At 39.8% G+C, this 19,430-nt stretch overlaps 1 protein-coding gene across 2 annotated transcripts in view; it reads left to right on the top strand.

The window, feature by feature from the left end:
- LOC127440667 (chromodomain-helicase-DNA-binding protein 7-like) overlaps nt 1–19,430 on the top strand; it is a 74,965-nt gene that overhangs the window by 27,261 nt on the left and 28,274 nt on the right. Inside the window, exons 2-3 of one of the 2 annotated variants that reach the window (XM_051697392.1) lie at nt 10,584–12,550; nt 17,284–17,702. In XM_051697392.1, coding sequence (XP_051553352.1) covers nt 10,760–12,550; nt 17,284–17,702 — 2,210 coding nt within the window. In that variant the 5' untranslated portion in view covers nt 10,584–10,759. The remainder of the gene's footprint in view (nt 1–10,583; nt 12,551–17,283; nt 17,703–19,430) is intronic. The other variant, XM_051697393.1, reaches the window with a different exon arrangement.

Genomic DNA, 19,430 nt, shown 5'->3' on the forward strand with positions numbered 1-19,430 from the left:
AGAATCTACATCTCACATATTACACTCTGAGGGAGCGCAACACCAGCATTGTGTGTGCTATGTAAGTGTTAACAGAGCCGCTACGCATGCATACTATATATTTACTTATTAAATACTAGTGCTGTCAATTGGGCTGAGAAACTAAATTCAAATTTTGAATATTAAAGCTGATTTTTTTTTTATGTTGTTACCTTAGTCCACAAGATGGCACATTGAATACATAAACCATACAGCACTTTATATTATTGCAAAGAACATTCCTGGCTGTTTAAAAAAAGAGCATTCCATTTCCAACTAATGTGCATAAAATTAAAAAAAAAGATTTAGTCGGCTCATATTCTCAGTTTAGTTACATGGCGTTGCACTTGCACTGGTGCCACAGTATACTGCCTCAGACACAAGCTTCATAATAACAGATATACTCATTTTTTTTTTTTTTTTTTTTTTTTTAATCAATTGCAGTTGTATGTAGGGTAGCAATATTCCCAGATAGCAGTGGTATTCGGCTGAACTTGGTGGTGAAGTGGCTCAGACTATGAGGCCGTTCAAACAGATGGAACAAAACAAAATGGAACAGAACGGCAGGATCTCGTGTCACAAATTTCCAAGTTGAACTCTTTTCCTGACAAAGTGTTTAAAAAAAGCCTCATTGCTTAATCTGAGAATTCTGATAAGAGAGCAAGATGCAATGGCCAAAGACCTCCAGCTACTGTAAGGGCATGTTCACACCGAACGCTTTTGCAACCATACATTTGTTTTTATATGTAAACGCTTTGCTGCTTTGTTTTTGTTTATTCAGCATCTCATGGAGGAGCGCAGTTTTTTTTAGATGCTGTGTCTAGTTAAAAAGAACTTTAAAAAGTGTCTCTACACCTGATTTCTGTTAAACTGTATTTGTTGCGCTGTGTCTAGCCTTTTTTAGGGCAAGAATGCAATCGATCTGAAGCCATCGTCAGTGATTGGCACACATCCAAAATTCAAATGCAGTTTTAGCATTCAAATGTGTTTTTCTTTTTTCTTAAATTCAACAAATATTCGAATTTTAATTTGACATCACTATTAAGCAGCCTTTTGCGATTCACAAAGCTATCGCATGTCTTCAAGTGGCTTTGAATAAAATGCATGACTCATATGGACTACTTCACAGGTGATTTGTTTTTTTTTGTCATTTGGAGCTTTAGAGTAATGAACATGACAAACACAAAATATCGGATTAGGATCGAGCTTGTCGGGCTGATGCCCGACCCATCTAAAAATGTCAGTATCGGAGAATCACATTACTTTGAGTATTTGAAAAATCGGACAAGACAGCCATGTACAAGACTGTGTACTTAACATAATTGTCCCTGTTTCCACCTTGTATTAAGATGCATTTTCGGTGATCTGATCACATGGTCCACCGAAACACATTCCTGTTTCCACCTGGTTATACCATGCGTTTCCTGTAACCACTTGTGTTCAGATTTCTTGACGACACACATCAATCGCTATGTCAGTGTGTTACTGCATGATAAGAAACCGCAAAAAGTCATATGACATGAAAATAAACGGCACACTGTTTCGCCCTGATGCAGCTGAAATTTGATTAAGCATAAATGCAACATTTCAAACAGAATTCTCCATTTTATTTTTTATTTTTACCTGAGCTTCAGATGTGTGTTCTTTAGAGGTGTGAATCTTCACTGGCCTCACAATTCGATTATGACTCAAAGGGTAATGATTCGATTTTAAAACTATTCTCAATGCATTGTGATGCATCTTGTCCTTCAGTTTCTTTTTTCAGTTTCATCAATTTATTTTTTACTCTATTTTTTCTCTTTCAGCTTTTTATTTAACAGCTGTTTTAAAAAATCAGAATGTGTCACATTACATAAACTGGCCTTTTACATTCAGTATGAGCTGTGAACAAAACATGGAACATCCACAAGATTAAAAAAATGGTTCTATAGTTAAGAGTATCTCAGTTTTTCAGTTTCTTTCTTTAGAACCTTAATATATATATATTAAAATATATTGGTTCTCCATCAAAACACTATTACTTCAACTGATTATATTATTATTATTATTATTATATTTTTTTTTAAGGATTGTAAATCATTTAATAGTATTTAATTATTATTTAAAATTAACCTATGCCATGCTATTCATTATAATTTTTTAACCACAACTGGAAGTTGCTGGTCCAGGATGAGAGAGAGATCTGCTTCTATGAGAGTGCAGCTGTCAGCTTCTCCTCTTCTCACCTGCACAGGTGATAGTAAAGCGGTTTAAATAGCGCAGTTGTTGCTTCAGAAATGTATCAAACGTCTCGTATGCACTGTTCCATCTGTTTGCTCTGCGAGAAGATCACACGACCCTGTCGCAAAAGCTTTTTGAGAGTCGATTCAGAATCGTTTGAGTATGAATTGTGATGCATCGCTGAAACGATTTTTTCCCCCACCTCTAGTGTTCTTGTCATCTGTGTCTCTGCTTGTTGATATGAGACACAGTGAAGAGATTCTGTGAAGTTCTCCTGCTTGTATAAGTATTTATTTGTATATGTATTCGTATATGCTTGTATTTGTATAAATATCTTTACCTCATTTTGTGATACTAATTGGGGGGTTACTCTTAATATTTAAAGAAACACAAACCTCTAACTACACATCATTTCAATATAAATGTAGAGTCTATTAAGAAAAACTTTAATCTACTGGATAACATAGCAGCAAAATTAGCAGTAAGTCTTAAGTAGAAAAGAAGTTGATTTCTTTGCAAAACATTTTCAAATTGTATCTGGACTTTAAAGAATTCAGATCTCTTTGTTCATTTTAGTTGTAAGATATCAGTCCACTTCTCATTCACAGTTATTTTTTGGAACCCATTCAACTTAAATATTGTTAATTTGTAAACAAATAATAATGATAATAATAATTTGTCGCCGCCGCCGTCTTTTAGATTTTTAAATATGACAGTAATATATTTAATCGTGCACCTTTAACTTTAAAACCTTCAGGCTCTTATTTTGATATTCTGAACTCTCCAGGAATTCCTGTAAGTGTGTCTGTATGTAGGCGAGTTCACAGTAGTTTAATTGGCTTCTTATTCAAATTCTGGTAAAAATGCAACTCTGGTGCTGTTCTAAATGCATATTATAAGTGAACCGAACTATTGAGCATCGTTTCCCTTCAGGATTCATGGGTAGACAGTAGGGCTGGGTATTGCCACAGACCTCCCGATTCGATATTACAATGATATTTCCTAGCCGATTCGATATGTATTACGATTCTGTAAGTATTACGATTTGATGTTTTGCTATAAAAACTTCTTAAACTTTTTCTCAGAAAGAAACGTCTGTTGAAGAACAATTGGCCTATTCACTCTGTAATATATAACTTGCAGTTAAAAGGTAGGGATATGCAAAACTTCCAATTTAAAACTACCAATCGACCAGTCAGTGCATTGTCTGGACTAGTTAGTGCAAAGGAACCCATGTATAAGGCTGCATTGTCCATTTGTATTCAGCAAATAAATGTATACGTATATCATTTTAACTGATCAAACTAATTTTGTTATTTTAGATTATAATATATAATACCATAGGCTATTACTATTATCATAATGATCATTTTGCAACTTACAAATGGAGGCTAAAGAGTAAATTGTTCAAAAACAATTTCTGAGGCTGTACTGAATTGACACACGACAGTTCACCTGTAGTCCCAATGTCATTGCATGTTATTTGCGTATGCGTCCTGAGAAAGTCTGAGATCTATGCAGCATTCTCATAGACAACACTATTCTTACAAACTGCTCCCAGATGACTGATAGAGAAAAAAGTGAGAAATCACCATTTGCGCGTTCCGCGAGAGACAATCGAGCAGCGCGTGTTGGCACCAGAGAGCAAATTAACTTCTGAACAAAAAAGCAAATCAAACACGTTTATTGCTGGTAATTCTTTCGTCTGTTCTTCAAAATATAAACGGGTGTGTTTCCTGAATCACGCGTCTTTGTCTAGTGGCATTTCTTGTCGACAGTGGCAGGTAAATGTGCAAAATTACCTGCATTGTGCATGAATACACTGGCTGTTAGATTATAAATATTGCGGGGGTGCGACGTAGTTTACACCATCCAACAGTTTGAGCCTTTTTACAGCCAAACTATTTATTAAAGAAGTGTCTGCCGAGTGACTTCTGACAAAAACTCTCCAAAACACCTCTCAAATAAACTTTTGGATTATGCATAACAGGAACATTGACCACAGCAGAGGATTTTGACGTCCAACAGTGAACAAACGGCACTTCGATGGCTGTAGCAGCGGTGCATTAAAGGACTAAACGTAAAGAATTAAAGAGACAACTTCTCAGAGAAACTGTTAGTGTGGAATTCTGCACAAATATAGCTTATTTGTATCTATTTATCATTGCAGCATTAAGATAAACATGTTTTGTTTTTTTTAATTAAAAAAATAAATTACAAAATTTCAGCAGGGAGACTATTTTAAAATCGTAGACAGACTGATGGCTTCAACAGAAGCATGTATTGATTAAACACAGACGCAACAGTAATAAGCTATATGAAATAAACCCCAGTATAAAAAGATTCTCTTCAAACTTCAAGTCTAGGCATGATTAAGTCATGTTCACTAGGTGCCGTCTGGGTCATTCAAGACTCTCACACGGGTTTTTGCTGATTGGTGAAGATCCTCGGCTATCCCTTCCCTGTCAAATGCCTTTGACTATCAAACACATCCTATTGAACTGTAATGCCTTTGAAACTATCATACAACGATTTTATTCAGAGACATAATGGAAATATTTAGAAAGGTATCACCTGAACGTATTTTAGAATTTTTATCTTGTATTAATCTCAAATGTCTTATATAGCTTTGTAAGTTGTATATATTTATTGTTTACCCTGTGCCTGCCATGTGAATAGCCTTGTTGCTGACATGGCATTAAATGTTAATAAACAAACAATTAAACAGACCTTATGTGAGTTCCAAGGTTGTCAAAAAAAACAGTTGTCTAAAAAAAAATTTATGGGATTTCTACTTGGAACCAGACCATATCACTCTGATTGATAGGCAAGTCGCTGGAAAAATGCCTGTTTGTTTTGGTCTGCTGGTTTTGGTGAAGTTGTGCAAGTGTGAAACGTTTATTTGCTGTGTGTGGTTTGTAGCAGGGTGACTGTATACTGTGATATTGCCTTACAGGAAGTCTTGACACCTCCTGCCACATTGCACGACCACTGGCTCATTACGAATGTGAAGTTATCTAGTTTTGCTCATGCTCTTGTCATTTGTTTCCATTGTGCCAAACAACTTTTTAAAGCTAGTTAAAAGACAGCATGCTGAAGCTTGTTTTTCATTGTGGCTCTTTGATCCTCTTTGATAATTTTAGCAGCCATGTGGAGAGGCCTAAAGAGAGAGGAAAATTGGGGGTTGGTTGAGTGAGACTGAACATAGAACAGAAGGGGAGGAGCAATGGCCATGGAAGAGAACATTTTCTTGTAGATTTGTTGAAGTTGAGGTGACGCATTCCTCACCCACCCACCGCTCATACGTGCCCACCACACACACACTAGGGTTGCAGTGGTATACCGGTTTCACAGTATACCATGGTATGGAAATTGACGGTTATCATTCCATGTACATTTGCTTATCTACAGTATTGAGGAAAAAAAATGCAACCGGACGGAGAATCTCATCTGCGCGTGCGCATCTCCTCCTCCGACTGTCGTCAACTTGCGCCACACACATGCAGTGGAGAAAATGTCAGAGAGAAGCGAGGCGAGGGGGTGTGACGTGTGTGTGTGTGTGTGTGTGTGTGTGTGTGTGTGTTAAATCAGTGTTTCTCAACTGGTGGGTTGCGACCCAAAAGTGAGTCGCAGGTCTATTCAGACAGCAGGGAAAGAACAGTGACATGGTTCTCTCATAACTCTAACCCTAATTTCAATTCTAGTGAGAGACTTCTAGTTTAAAGCATTATGGAGAAAGTCAAGTCAAACAGTAGGCAGCCCTGACATGACAAACAGCACTGAGGAAAAGAGCAACTGTGCTATGTGCCAAAAAATAAAACAAAATCATTACACATCATCACCTTTACAAAATTATTTCATGATTTTACATGAGTTAAAGTAACTGTTATATTTTGACAATGTTGTAGTTTCTTCTGAAATAATCTAAAGTCTATTAGACCTCATTTTATATTAACAGTGGCAGTTGTAGTTAAAGTTTCAAGATGTGTTTCAGCTAGTATTTATTTTTTCATAAATACTATTTTTTTTATTTTGTTATTACTGTTATTTAAGACTAGCTACACTGACCTAACCATGGTAATGAGGAGCCTTTCCTCCTGTGTAATATGCATGTTCTGTAGGGCTGCAACTAACGATTATTTTGATAATCGACTAATCTAACGATTATTAGAACGATTATTTGACTATTCGGGCGATTATTGCAACGATTAATCATTAGCTCTAAACTGACTATTCAGCTTGTGCCCCGACTTAAAAGGTTGTATTAAACGTGCTTGCTAACAATAAAGAGGACAAAATCATCTTTTAAAAATACCTCTAAATGACATTCACTGAATTAAAGGGAAAAAATACTTTTTATTATGTTTAATTCAGTAAAAATGTCACTACAAAATAATCCTATTGTTATCAAGTGTATTTGTCTTTTTTTCCATTTAAAATTGTCTAAAAATCCTTAAAACAAGATATATTTACTTAAAGTAACATTTAGACTTGCTTTAAGAGAATTTATCTTAAATATAAGTGTGATTTGTATATAAGTGTATTTTTTCACATGCTTATACTTCTGCGAGTGCAGTAAAGACAAAATACACTTATATTCAAAATCTATTCTCTAAAAGCAAGTCTAAACATCTTATATGCTGCTTCTCAGGTGAATGCATCTTTTTTTAAAGGATTTTTTTTTATTTTAAAATATTTGTATTTTTAATGTTATATTCAACATTCTCAGGTAAAAAAAAAAAAAAAAAAATTCTTCTGCAGTATAGCTGCTAAAGTAAATGTATGTTGTTTTAAAGGAGTTTTAGATATTTATATTGGAAAACAAGCCAAAACAAAAGCAAATAAAGTTTTTTTTTTTTATTTTTTATTTTTTTTTTTTTTGCAGTGTTTAATGGGGCGAAGACTTCACTCTCTCACCTTTCTGTTCACTTCAATCCATCTTTAACTCACAAAAAAGGCTCTCTTTTCAAACTCTCTCTTATTAATAAAGCTGCGTTTTGCCAATTTTCTTCATGATAAGAAATGCACAGTGACATATACTATGATTCAATAAGTTGCCATCGTGTTATAATCTAGCTGCTTTAGGGCACGCCCTCGAGGGATGAGCGTCCCCGCAACAGAGTGTACCTCAGCCGGGTGCAGTTTCAATCTCTCCCCCTTAGATCGGTAGACTTCGCAACTCATAGAAGAGGCGCTGACCGCACAGAGAAATGCCAGTTTCCTTATTATTTTAAGTTTAATAAAGCTATAACGCATTAAATAGAAATGCATTAAAGATGTAACGCCGGGGTGTTTCCTTTAAAGATGCTCGACACGCAAGTTTTGCTTAAGCTGAGCGTCGGCTCCGGCTCTGCTTATTCCACAACAAGAGCGCTTCTGTATTTACTTATTTTATATTTTTGCATTATAATTCCCTCATACTGCGATCTACATCACCTGAAGCTGTTTGGAAAGTTTAGTGCGCATCTGGACTGTGAGATGTTTTCTTCATCTCCTCAATCGGGCACGAGCTGCAGTGCTGCTCTTGTGTGCAATCATTAGAGTTTCATACGATCTTATGTTACATTAAGATCAAACGACTATTCGACAACGGAAATGTTTGTTGACAATAAAAAATTCCGATAACGTCGACTAAGCGTTTCAGCCCTGATGTTCTGTTTGAATTGTTTGAAATTAGGAAACAAACAGGATAATAATGGGCTCATATAAGTAAATATGCTCTTCATTTTTTAAAAGGGGGAGAGAAAACTTCCTTTAGATTTTGTTGACATCAATGACAAAAATGTCACTTGATGCATGTCCTTGTACTTAAACCATGAACAAAACTATGCAACATAAAAGGAAATGCGACCCAGGATACATTGAATATAGGTTACATTTTTACTATGGTGGGTCGTCACTTGATTTCCAATGTAAAATCCGGGTCCTGAAGCAAAACCAGTTGAGAACCACTGAGTTAAAGGTACAGACAGGAGCAGTCTGGCTGCGCTCTGGCGCACCTACAGTATATGTTAATGTTAATAATCATAGGACATTACTTTAAAAGCTCACACAGCTAATGTTATTTTTCATTTAGTAGTTAATTTAACATGCTATGCTAACATGTAAACTAACATGCTTTAATATATATACTAATATAATATATAACATGTTATAGTTACATGCAAAACATTTTTATCACGTTTATAATTCGGTATATTATAATTCTGTTAACTTCTATTTATTTTATTTATTTTCAAAAGGGAGACTTTTTTTTTTTACACATACTTCCATTTAAAGGTGCAGTATGTAAGATTCAGAAACCCTTGTTATTAATGACACCTGTGGCCGTTAAGTGAACTGCAGCCAGCTAACTGTTGCTCATGCTCGCGCTCGTGCACACTCCATAGGGACGCGAGGGAGCATTAACCAAAACAATGACGTAACATACAAAGAGACTGAACGTGATCCACCGGCATCATGCTGACAGATGAGGTAGCATAATTAAAATTACACCGTTATGATTGTTTTACTACAAACTTTGAGACTAAACTAAAACTACATATCTGCTAACATAGCATGCTGATACACACACACAGCTACATACTACCAAACTATACCAGACAGTTTACTGTTGCACTGCAGTTATGTTGCACTATTGTATGTTTTGTATGTCATATGTTGTACTACGATCAAGAAACCAGCGTATTTGCTTAAATTGATCCTGTATACCTGTCATTTAGTATAAAGAGAAGATTGTTTAAATTATTTGAAAGTTACGAAGCAAGGTAGCTTGCAATTCGTCAGTGTTAGCAGGCAAGATCAAGTTAGCTAAAATTACACAGATCAATCCTTATGGCACTATATTTCACATGCTTTGCAGTTATGTAAGCTTACCTGTCCAAGAAGAATGCCAATTCAGGGTCTGTTTTGATCCCCAAAACCGAACGAAGGTCCCTCCAGGAATCAAATGCCCTGCCGATGTTCACTCTAGTTTTAGCTCGACCATGTTTCCGCTTAGCCAGACGGGATTCAGTAGAGAGAGAGATATATATATATATATATATATATATATATATATATATATATATATATATATATATATATATATCTTTTATTTATTTATTTTTGTTGCCTTACTCCGAGTTTGTGTAGGAGTCGGTGTTGTGCTGGGAGCCGGACGTTTGCTAGATTCCATCTCTAAGATAACGTTACCTAGTGTTGCAGACAGTTGTTGCTGTTGAATAGCGGAAGAGAAGCACTGAGGCAAGGCTCCCGGGAGCGTGCACATACGTCACATCCTTTGAATTTTCCCGGCAAAAGCGACCCGCTCCCTTCACATAAAAATCAGTGTACAGGCAACCTAGGAAGTCCGGGGCTCATTTTTTAAGTTGCGTTACAAGCCGTTCACACATTTGCAAAAAAATATGTATATTACATGAAAGTTGTTACATATTGCACCGTAAAAAAAAAAAAAAAAATGGTTTCAAGTATAATAAAGCGTTGGTTCCACCAAAAAAAAAAAAAAAACTTCTGTTTTCACTCCTTTAAGGGTCACTGTAACTGATGATAATAATAATCATGTAATACCGTGAAACCATGATATTTTCTGAGACGGTTATCGTACCGTGAAAATCTCATACCGTTGCAACCCTAACACACACACACACACATACACACAGAGGTAGTTGTGGTTGACTAGGACATCCAGTCCTGTAATAGGCTGCCTTTTCCCCACAACCCTGCCTAGTTTATCTCTCATCTAAATAACACCCCCTGCTCATCTGATTACTCTGAACAGGGGAAGAGTAGGTTAAGGATGCAAACACGCACATGAATACGCTCTTACTCCTCCAAATACTCAGGCAGCACAAACATACTAAAAGTTGAACACAGGCAGCAATCAGGCAGGTTTTAAGACTTTGCTTCAGCAGTTGGGATGCCTGCTTGTGTTCCTACATCTGCCTGCCTGGTCTGGCAGCTGCTGTTGTTTAACTACCTCTGCTTCTACTGCTGCCTCACTCCAAAACCTTTTGTTCTTTCCCCACCATCAACAAATTGTAAAGAATGAATGAATTTAGGCTTTGTGCATGTGTGTGTTGCCGCTTTTGTTTGGAAGCAGAAGGACAGGAGGTGGGGGCTGGGATCAAAGGTTGGTAAAGAGTCAGTTACAACTGATTTAACCGCAAAAAAAACTCTCTATCTCACCACCCTCAACTGCTCTTGTATCTTTCAACAGCTGTGACTCACTGGCTGAAAATTTAATAAAGCATGGTTTAAGTGAACCAAATGGTGGAAGCTTTCTCTCACCTAGAGCTTTTTGTGTTAATGCTCCCCCTCTCTCTTTCTCTCCTCTTCCTCACCAGGTGCTGTAACCTGACTTTGCCTGACGCTGCGTTCTCTCAGAGAATTAAGGAAATATGGAGTGACATGCTGCAGATTAGTTAGCCGATAAGCAGCTTTGAGGACATCCACCTCTGTGTGAGCACACATTCCCTGTCCTGCTTCTGAAGCTTGGCTGCAGAGCAGGAGCACTGTGGCCATGGCTGACCCAGGCATGATGAGCCTCTTTGGTGACGATGGGAATCTGTTCTCTGATGAGCTTGAGGGTCTGGGGGACTGTGGCTACCCCCAAGGACCGGCAAATCCTATGAGTCAACAGATGCCCCATGAGAACCAAGGCTATGGGCAGCTCTCCTCTTCTCTTCACCTCTCCTCGCCTGCTGTCCCTGGACAGGCCAAGCTCGGCCACCATTTTGATCACTTTAGTCAGTATGAGCAGCCCAAGATGCATCCAATGGACCAACAGGGAGGCCGGATGATGGGAAACGGACCAGTAAATGGCATGTCTTCCCCTCACTCACGCTACCACGGTGCTCCACCGGGTGCAGGTGGGGCAGGAGGGCATCACGTCTACCAGGGTGCGCAAGGAGATGGATGTAGCCAATCATTCCCAGATAGTGGAAATGCGTGGGGCCCTCAAGCGATGCAGGTGCCTGAACAAGCTAGACCACCTTTCCAACAGCAACCTCCACAACCCTCTTCTCATCAGCATGGCCCTGCTACCCACCAAATGGGCCCTTATATCGGTCATGGTGATTATGCCATGCAAGGCCACAACCAGACCCAAACACCTCCAAGAATGAACCATTTTCCACAAGGCCTCCCTCAGGAAGCTAATCATTTCATGGGTCACGTGGGGATGACACAGAATCCCAGCATGTCGGGACCCCCCATGCGCCACCCAGCACAACCTCCTCAGCAGCATCAGCAATCTAATCAACAGTTTCTCCACAGGCCTGGCCAGGGCCCAGTCCATTCAGAGTCTGTGGCCAGCCACAACTCTCAGTTCCCACAAAGTCCTTCACGACAACAGCAGCAGCAACAAGTCATGAGTGGGAGACCCCACCAAAACATGGGATTTAACATGCACAACCAGCCAGTCCCTTCCAACACTGTAAACAGCTCAGGGCAGTACCCTCCCTATCCTCCATATGGCAACCTTAATCAGGGATTAGCCAACACTTCAGGGATGGGTCCCAACTTGAGCCTGACCACCAGCAGCAACAGTAACCCTAATACGTCTGTGACCCAGGTGCAGCGCTACCCTGCTCCAACAGGGCCCCAGTGCTATCAAGCACCAGGGGCTCAACAGGGACCAATGCACCAGCAGCCCATTCATGTGAACCAAATCAACACACAGCCTATGCATACAGCCCAGCAGAAGCTGCAGCAACAGCATCTACCACCTCAGGGATCATACAGCTCCCCTACTTCTATGTCACCCATGAGGAATATGGCTACCCCTGCAGGCACCCCCCCACCCCAGCAGGGCCGCCCACCAAGTACTGGTTTGGGAACTGATGTGGGTGGCTACCCTGGTGTGCCACATCAATCTCAAGGCCCGATGGTTCACCCCCAGAGAGGCTCTGGAACAATGAATACAGCACAGCAACATCCCCATCAGCAGCAGCTGCCATCACATCCCTCACACCCACAACACCCACATCCGCCACCCACCCAGATGTATGCTGCTTTGTCTCCCAATCACAGGGCCACTGGTGTCCAAGGAAGACCTCCTGCAGGACCAGGTGCAAACCACGGAGAACCGCCAGGCCCACAGGACCAGAGGCTGCTTTCCCAACAAGCTCAGCAACAGCAGCTGCGGACACCCCCATTGCCTTTCCAGTTGCAGCAGGTGCACACCCCTTCCACAATTCCCCCATCACAGACACACCTGGCTGCACACCACCAGAGCTCTCCTCCATCTCAGCAGGTGTGGGCACCTCCTCACCAGTCACCTCCACCCATGCAGAAAGTGCCTCACATGCAGGTGAGTTGTGGAAAAGGAGCAAACCTTCCATCATCATTATTATCCTGTGTTTTCACCTTACTTTTGAAAGTCTGCTTCATGCTAGTGGGTGGCAAAGCTATGTTTGTGGATTTCTCTTGCCAACTGCCTCTGTCCCTGTGGGTACACAAGTATATGGGAAATGGATTTTTACAGCTGTTTGTTTCCTCCTCGCTGCATATCCTGGCCTTCCCCAAGACACAGGCGCCACAGTGCTAATCTCCTAACCCCCAACCCTCCCCCTTCCCACTCTCAAGGGGAAATGCTCCCTTCCTGCTCGCACTAAGCATCACTCTCCTCCCCTGTCTGCACTCCTTCCGTTTTTCTCTCTCTCTCTCTTTCTCTCTCTCTCTCTCTCTCTCTCTCTCTCTCTCTCTCTCTCTCTCTGTCTGCATCTTTTCTGTCTCTCGAATCTGTTTGCTTTGCCTGTCTCGGAGGACTCATGCGTGAGTTAATGGCATTCAGCAGGATGTGTCCTGTTGGGAGGGTGGAGAAGGAAGCCAGTGGGGAAGGGAGGTTAGCAGATCTCAATAGCTGCATGTGTCACGTGCTTCTGATGTCATTAGCTTGTTTTGCTCTGAAAGCCTCTTTCTCTGGTAACCCTTTCACACACAATGGCTGCTGTTATTCCAGCGTGCACATCCAGCTCATAGCTTTTTTGGTGGAGTTTGTTTCTTTATCACTCTTATACCACCATCCACAACTATGGCACATGTCAGCTATTGTGTCTATTTGATTGTCTCCTGATAACAAAGTTTTGTGGTTGACTTTTAAGAAGTAAGTATTAATTGATTCACCTCACCTGTGACCTAGATGAAACATGTGCTTTAGTGGTGTGCACTGCTTCAGTGCATCTCTTTCATGTCACTGTGGGCTAATAAGACATCACGTCTTTGGATCATAAGTTGCCTAAAGACGTTTGATCCTAATAAATTTTTTCTTTATCTGGTATGGTGTGATTTAACCCTCACCTTCAGACCAGCTGTATCAGCATTTAATTATTGATATAGAGTTATCTTATCTCACTGCTGAATCCTGTTGGAGCTGTTGTTAAATATTTGGACAGGGGCATATATGGCATTTTTTTTGAAAGTGCTCTTTTCTCTGACACATATAACAAGGGTGGTAACCCCCCTACCCTTGGTGTAAGTTGGCATGAAGTAAGGGGAAAGGAGACATTTTCTTCATATTGGCAGGAGATTAAGAATAGCATCAAAGATGGCCCTCTTTTGCACAATGCAGAAGTTTTACAGAATGTACAGCAGTTACCTCTAACAATGTAATGAGAGAATGGTATCAGTCATGGAAAATTGAGAGGTTTGATGAGAAATAAATCAGTGTGTGACCTTAAAGTAGAGCAGTGCTTCGTCTGAGGGAACAGACTTAATTGTGGCTCCAGCAGCTGTATTCAAACTGGTACCAAGCACAAGTGTTCACAGCATCACACTAGTCTTTGAGAACTAAAATAGAATGAGAGATGTTTCGTCTTGGCTTAAATCCAGTCACGCTGTGTGTGAAGAGCGGACAGCCATGTTTATGATTCCTTTATATCCCATTTAGTAGTTGGTGCAAGCTGCTAGCCTCTTGAGACACTCTGCTGACAGCGGCTTCTTGCCATTTTAGCAGCTCTCTCTCTCACTCTTAGACACACACAAGCAGTGCAAAACTGCCTAAATATTCAGACTATGGCCAGGAAACAAAATGTAGTAAAAGGAAGTTGCAACACACAATGTTTAAAATGACAAACTTAAATGTTCTAGTCTCTCTTTTTGGCCATTTGGGCTACAGTTTTTCATTGTGCTGAGCACTAACTTGTTATAGGTTATTACATACTTAAAGTATCAAACTCCTTTAAATCCAAGATAGGGAAGTCTTTGTTAAATTATGGTATTCTGTTGAAGCATTTCTATTAGGACTGCACAATCCAAATAAAATTGAAATCATAATATGACCTTGTGCGAATATTAAACCGCAAAGTGCTTTAAAGAGTGTGCTCGCACTGCCGCTTAACATTTTTTTGCATTGCTCTGTCCTGTCTGTATTGTGTAAGTGCACTATTAAAGTGTTTTCAGAATGGTTTTGTGCTCCACAACTTCATCTAGTTCTCAGAGTAAATAACAGATGTGCTGAGTTCAGTTCCATTTCCTTGCATGTGCTGAGCACATCATAAAGCACTGCAGATTCACAATCTTCATTTTAATATAATTCCAAACATGTTTGGCTGCTACAAGTTAATGTACAAAAAATGCACCTGTTGGCACTAGAGGTATTTGTGGACTGAGGAGAAGACGTTAAAATGAGGATCACCATTATACATCTGTTGTGTATTCAGCGCCACATAAAAACACTAGCTGCATGTTTTCGGCAAAATGTTTTTGACAGTGTAGAACTCATTGGTTTAACTGAACCGCATAGCAATGTCCAATGCAAATTAGGGTTTTATTACAGAAATTCTCATCATTTACTCACCCTCGTGCCATCCTAGATGTGTAAGATTTTTTTGCAGAATATCTCAACTCTTTTGGTCGATACAATGCAAGTAAATGGTGATCGGACCTTGGTAACTCCAAAAATCACATGAATGAAACATAGACGTGATCCATATGACTCCAGTGGTTAAATCCATGTCTTAAGAAGCAATATGGATTACTTTTGTTTCCTTTGTGATTTAAAAACCAATATAATATATATATATATATATATATATATATATATATATATATATATATATATATAGCTACAAATGTCTGATCACCATTCACTTGCATTGTGAGGACCTCAGAGCTGAGGTATTTGTCTAAAAATCTTTGGTGCTCTGCTGACGAGAGTCATACACATCTGGGATGGCATGAGGGTGAGTAAATAAGAGAATTTTCATTTTTGGGTGAACTATCCCTTTAATATTGTATAATAATTGTACTAAAATTAAAAATAATCAGTACAATATTATAATATTACAATATTAATATTAAAGTTCATGGGGTTCCAAAAAGTAATTACGAAATAGTAATGAACATAGTTGATGAAAAGTGGACAAAAACAGGTACAATGAGAATACGAAGATGATGGTGGGGTTTTTCCCCCTCTTTGTTTCACTGTTTTAATTATTTGTTTGTTTGTGGCTGAAGTGAAAAAAGGTCCTAATTTTGTTCTTTTTAAGGGAACTCAAGTGTGAAACCTGAAAGAGTAGCCTATGTCTTGACAATAGACCTTGGGCAAAACATTACCAAATTTTGTTTTTGATTTTGTTTATCTTGTCGCAGTTCAAATTGCAGTATTTTTCAGAATAATCGCAACAAAGTTTTATCCAAATTGTGCAGCCCTAATTTCTATTCTGTGGGAGTTTTTTTATGGAGTAGTTACCTACTAGTAAGTAGCTTATAGAATCTAGGTGTTTCAGCACCATACATTTGTAGCTCATTTAGATTTGCTCTCAGCTAGAAGCAGTCTGAAGTTCAAGAGCAATGAATTTTGAAGAGAAAGTTTAGCTAGTGTTAGGCTCTGTGTCTGTGAGCCAGTTTTTCATCAGAAGAATTGGGTGTTAACTGCCCTGCAAAAGCCTGCTTTGCTGAGCAGAGGCACAGTGCTCCTTCAGGGAGTATTTAGCTCACAGAGTGAGCACTTTGCCTGCTAGATTAACTGACACGTCAGTCTCCCTCTCCGAGAGATGAAATCCTATATTGGACATATTGTATTCTGGACTGCTGCTGTCAAATTAGAAATGCAGAGAGCACGTGCGGTAGGCCTATTGTCATTCATGCAATTGATTATTGGAAAGACTTGGCAAGAGGGGAGACATTTATCCGTTAAAGCGGCAGCAGATCCCTCGCTGTTCCAGCTGCTCTAATGACCACCATTGGACTGGGTGTTGCTTATTTTCTGTGACCTTGCCGCTGTTTGGCATGCATGGTGCACCCATTTTTCTCATAGTCTGTTTACAGGAAATTTGCATTTCATCACCACAATGATGTGGTTTACAAAGTCTAGTTTTAAACAAAAGTGCATGGTATATGCATTGAAATGCTGTAGTAAAATTAACACATGGTTCACAGAGAATACACAATGTTCTTTCTCATTTGAGGAGATGGAAAAGGCTTTTACCAAGCCAAATCTTTTTTCTTTTTTTTCTTCTGATGTATAAAACTGAGGCATCCGCATTTACAAAGTATAGATATCATTTATTAGTGTCATAATTCCTCAGTTCCATCTGCTGCTGGGACTTTGGGAAGCTGGACGCTTAGCACAGCTGCCAGCATGTTTCCTGTCAGTCTGTCTTTGCCATGAATGCAGAGGGGAGTTGAGATACCACTGCAAGCAAGCAGAGATGCAGAACCATTGTAACATTAATTCTGCTGAGCTACAACTAGCACTGGCACTAATGGGAGCAAGGGAATCTGACTAAGTAACATAGCATGCCTCAATGGCCAACAGCAGCAGGGGCAGCAGTACATTAAAGCTTTTATTCACTCTTTCCCCCCCACTTAGTCTAGCTTGACTGGGGAAAGAAAATTTTTGCTATTAAGAATGATCCACTCCAAACATCCAGTGTAATGAAGCAGTGATGCCGCAAGCATCAGTTCGTTTCTTTGCGGCTGTGAATGGGAGAGATTTCCTCTTGAATGCTCATGTGATTTTAAACATTTTTTATTTTTATTGTGTAGTCATTTCTTATGTTAATTCTTGGTACTAACATACTCCTTCTCCCCTGTCGTCAGCATTCCCCATCAGATCCTTCTCTGGAGATGATATCATCTATTAAGACACCTGCCTCAGGCCCAAACCTGCAGCCAGCCAACTGTGACATACAGCAGACAGAGAGTGAGCTCAAGCCAAAAAAAAAGAAAAAGAAAAAAGTCAAGGCGAGTGAAGGCCAGGAGGCTAATGACATCAGCAGTGAGGCTGGAGGAACAGGAGCTCTGGTGAACAAGAGAGACTCTCTTGTGACTCCCATGGATCAGTCTGCCGTTGAAAAGAAGAGCAAGAAAAAACCAAAGGATAAGGAGCCCAAGGAACCGAAAGAGCCCAAGACTCCCAAAACACCTAAGGCTCCCAAGACACCCAAAGAACCCAAGGAACCTAAGGAGAAAAAAGTGAAGGCCACCACCCTGAAGCCTAAGACTTCCAAAAAGTCCAGGTACATGACCGTACCGCTAATTTGTGTTGACCTAAATCACAGTACAGTAGCTTGAGCATTTTTAGCATTTACCTTCCCATTAAATCATATGGACAGTTCTTAACTGCATTCTGGGTGTTACGTGATCTAAACTGTGCAAATAAATCCCTATATTCGCATGACCTTTCTAATGCATAAAAGGTTATGAACACATGATCTCTATCTTGTATGTTTTGACCAGCATACTTGTGGATGGAGTCACAGACCCCTCATGTGATCATCCAGTTCATTTAACTGTAGATACGTTTTGTAGCAGTTGTTTTCTAGAACTTGTCCCATCTAGTTTTGATGTTACCATATCTGAGTTCAGTCAGTTTAGAAGTGTTTGGGGTGTTGTTCTGCTTTATTGCCTTCACGCTTAAGGGCTTTGATATTTTACAAAGGCTATGTGTACTTGCTTCAGCTTTTTGCTTTGGGCTACAGGCACTAAACCACAGACTTCAGTCACCCTGATCAAGCCTCACCCAGTTACTTAATACTGGAGACTTGTTAAGAGTTTCACATCACTCTGAACATTGAAGCTATAGCATGCATTCTCACCTTTGCTGGTCTTTTGTACTATGAAAGGAGTCAGTCAGGACTCAGTTCATGTGTCTACCAGCCACTGCCTGAAACAGTATAATATATTTATCTCTCCTCTGGATGTATATCATAATTATTTTGCTGAATTATCACATTTGAATGATGCCCCCTATTCCTTTTTTTCCTCTGCCCTCCCCCTCCTTTGCCATCCCTCCTGAAAAAGAAAAAATGCACCCAACTTAAATATTCAAAGCAGCAATGTTGCATGGCCATTTTTCCTCTTGCTGAGGTAGTAACATGAGCCGACTAAGGAATTTGTCAGCCTACCCCCTTAACCTCCTCCCCCCACCCATCCAAAGCCCCGCCACGCCACCGCCACTTCCCTTTCATCCAGAGGAAAGGGGCTGGGCCAAATCAAGCACTCAGCAGTGCATCTGCAGCACTGTGCCAGAGCAGTAGGTCATCTGAAGGGGGAGGGATGGAGAAGTGTATGTGTGTATGAGAGGAAAAGCAGAGGAGGATGACTCTATTCAAAATGGCACCTAATGCTAGTTAGTCCACAATGCTGTCTCATTAATCATTCCAACCTGAATTTGACGAAATCTGCTACAGTGTTGGATGCGTAGTGTTGGTGAGCCCCTGTGGATAGTTTTTAACAGTGTGGCCCCATTTCTTAAAAAGTGGGCTACAGAGTTGAATCCACATAGAACATTACATATTTGACATGTTTTATTCATTTAGATTAGGTTCCTGTAGCTCAACTGGTTGAGCATGTAACAAGCAACAGCAGTTCTTGGGTTCGATTCCCACTCACAAACTGATCAAATGTATACATTGAGTGCACTCCAAGTCGCTTTGGATAAGTGTCTGCAAAATGCTTAATGTAATTTCCCTTCCCCTTCTGCATTTTCCAACTACTTTGTCTTATCAGCTCTCTGTCTTATCAGCTCTCTTTTAACACTTTCCTTGTTTAGTTACTCATTTCAGTTGAGAGAATGGAATGGAAAAAGCAAGGTTGGACTTAAAGTCTTGGCCCCTCCTGTTGTCTGTGTCCTTATCTGACAAAGTACAACTATAAATAGTAATTCTTAGGACACACCCAGGGTAAAATGTAAGTGTCTGTGTGCCCAGGTTTGTTTTCCATATACACACCACCATCAAACGCTT

The sequence above is a fragment of the Myxocyprinus asiaticus genome, chromosome 5 (genome assembly GCF_019703515.2).
Source record: "Myxocyprinus asiaticus isolate MX2 ecotype Aquarium Trade chromosome 5, UBuf_Myxa_2, whole genome shotgun sequence".
NCBI lineage: Eukaryota > Metazoa > Chordata > Actinopteri > Cypriniformes > Catostomidae > Myxocyprinus > Myxocyprinus asiaticus.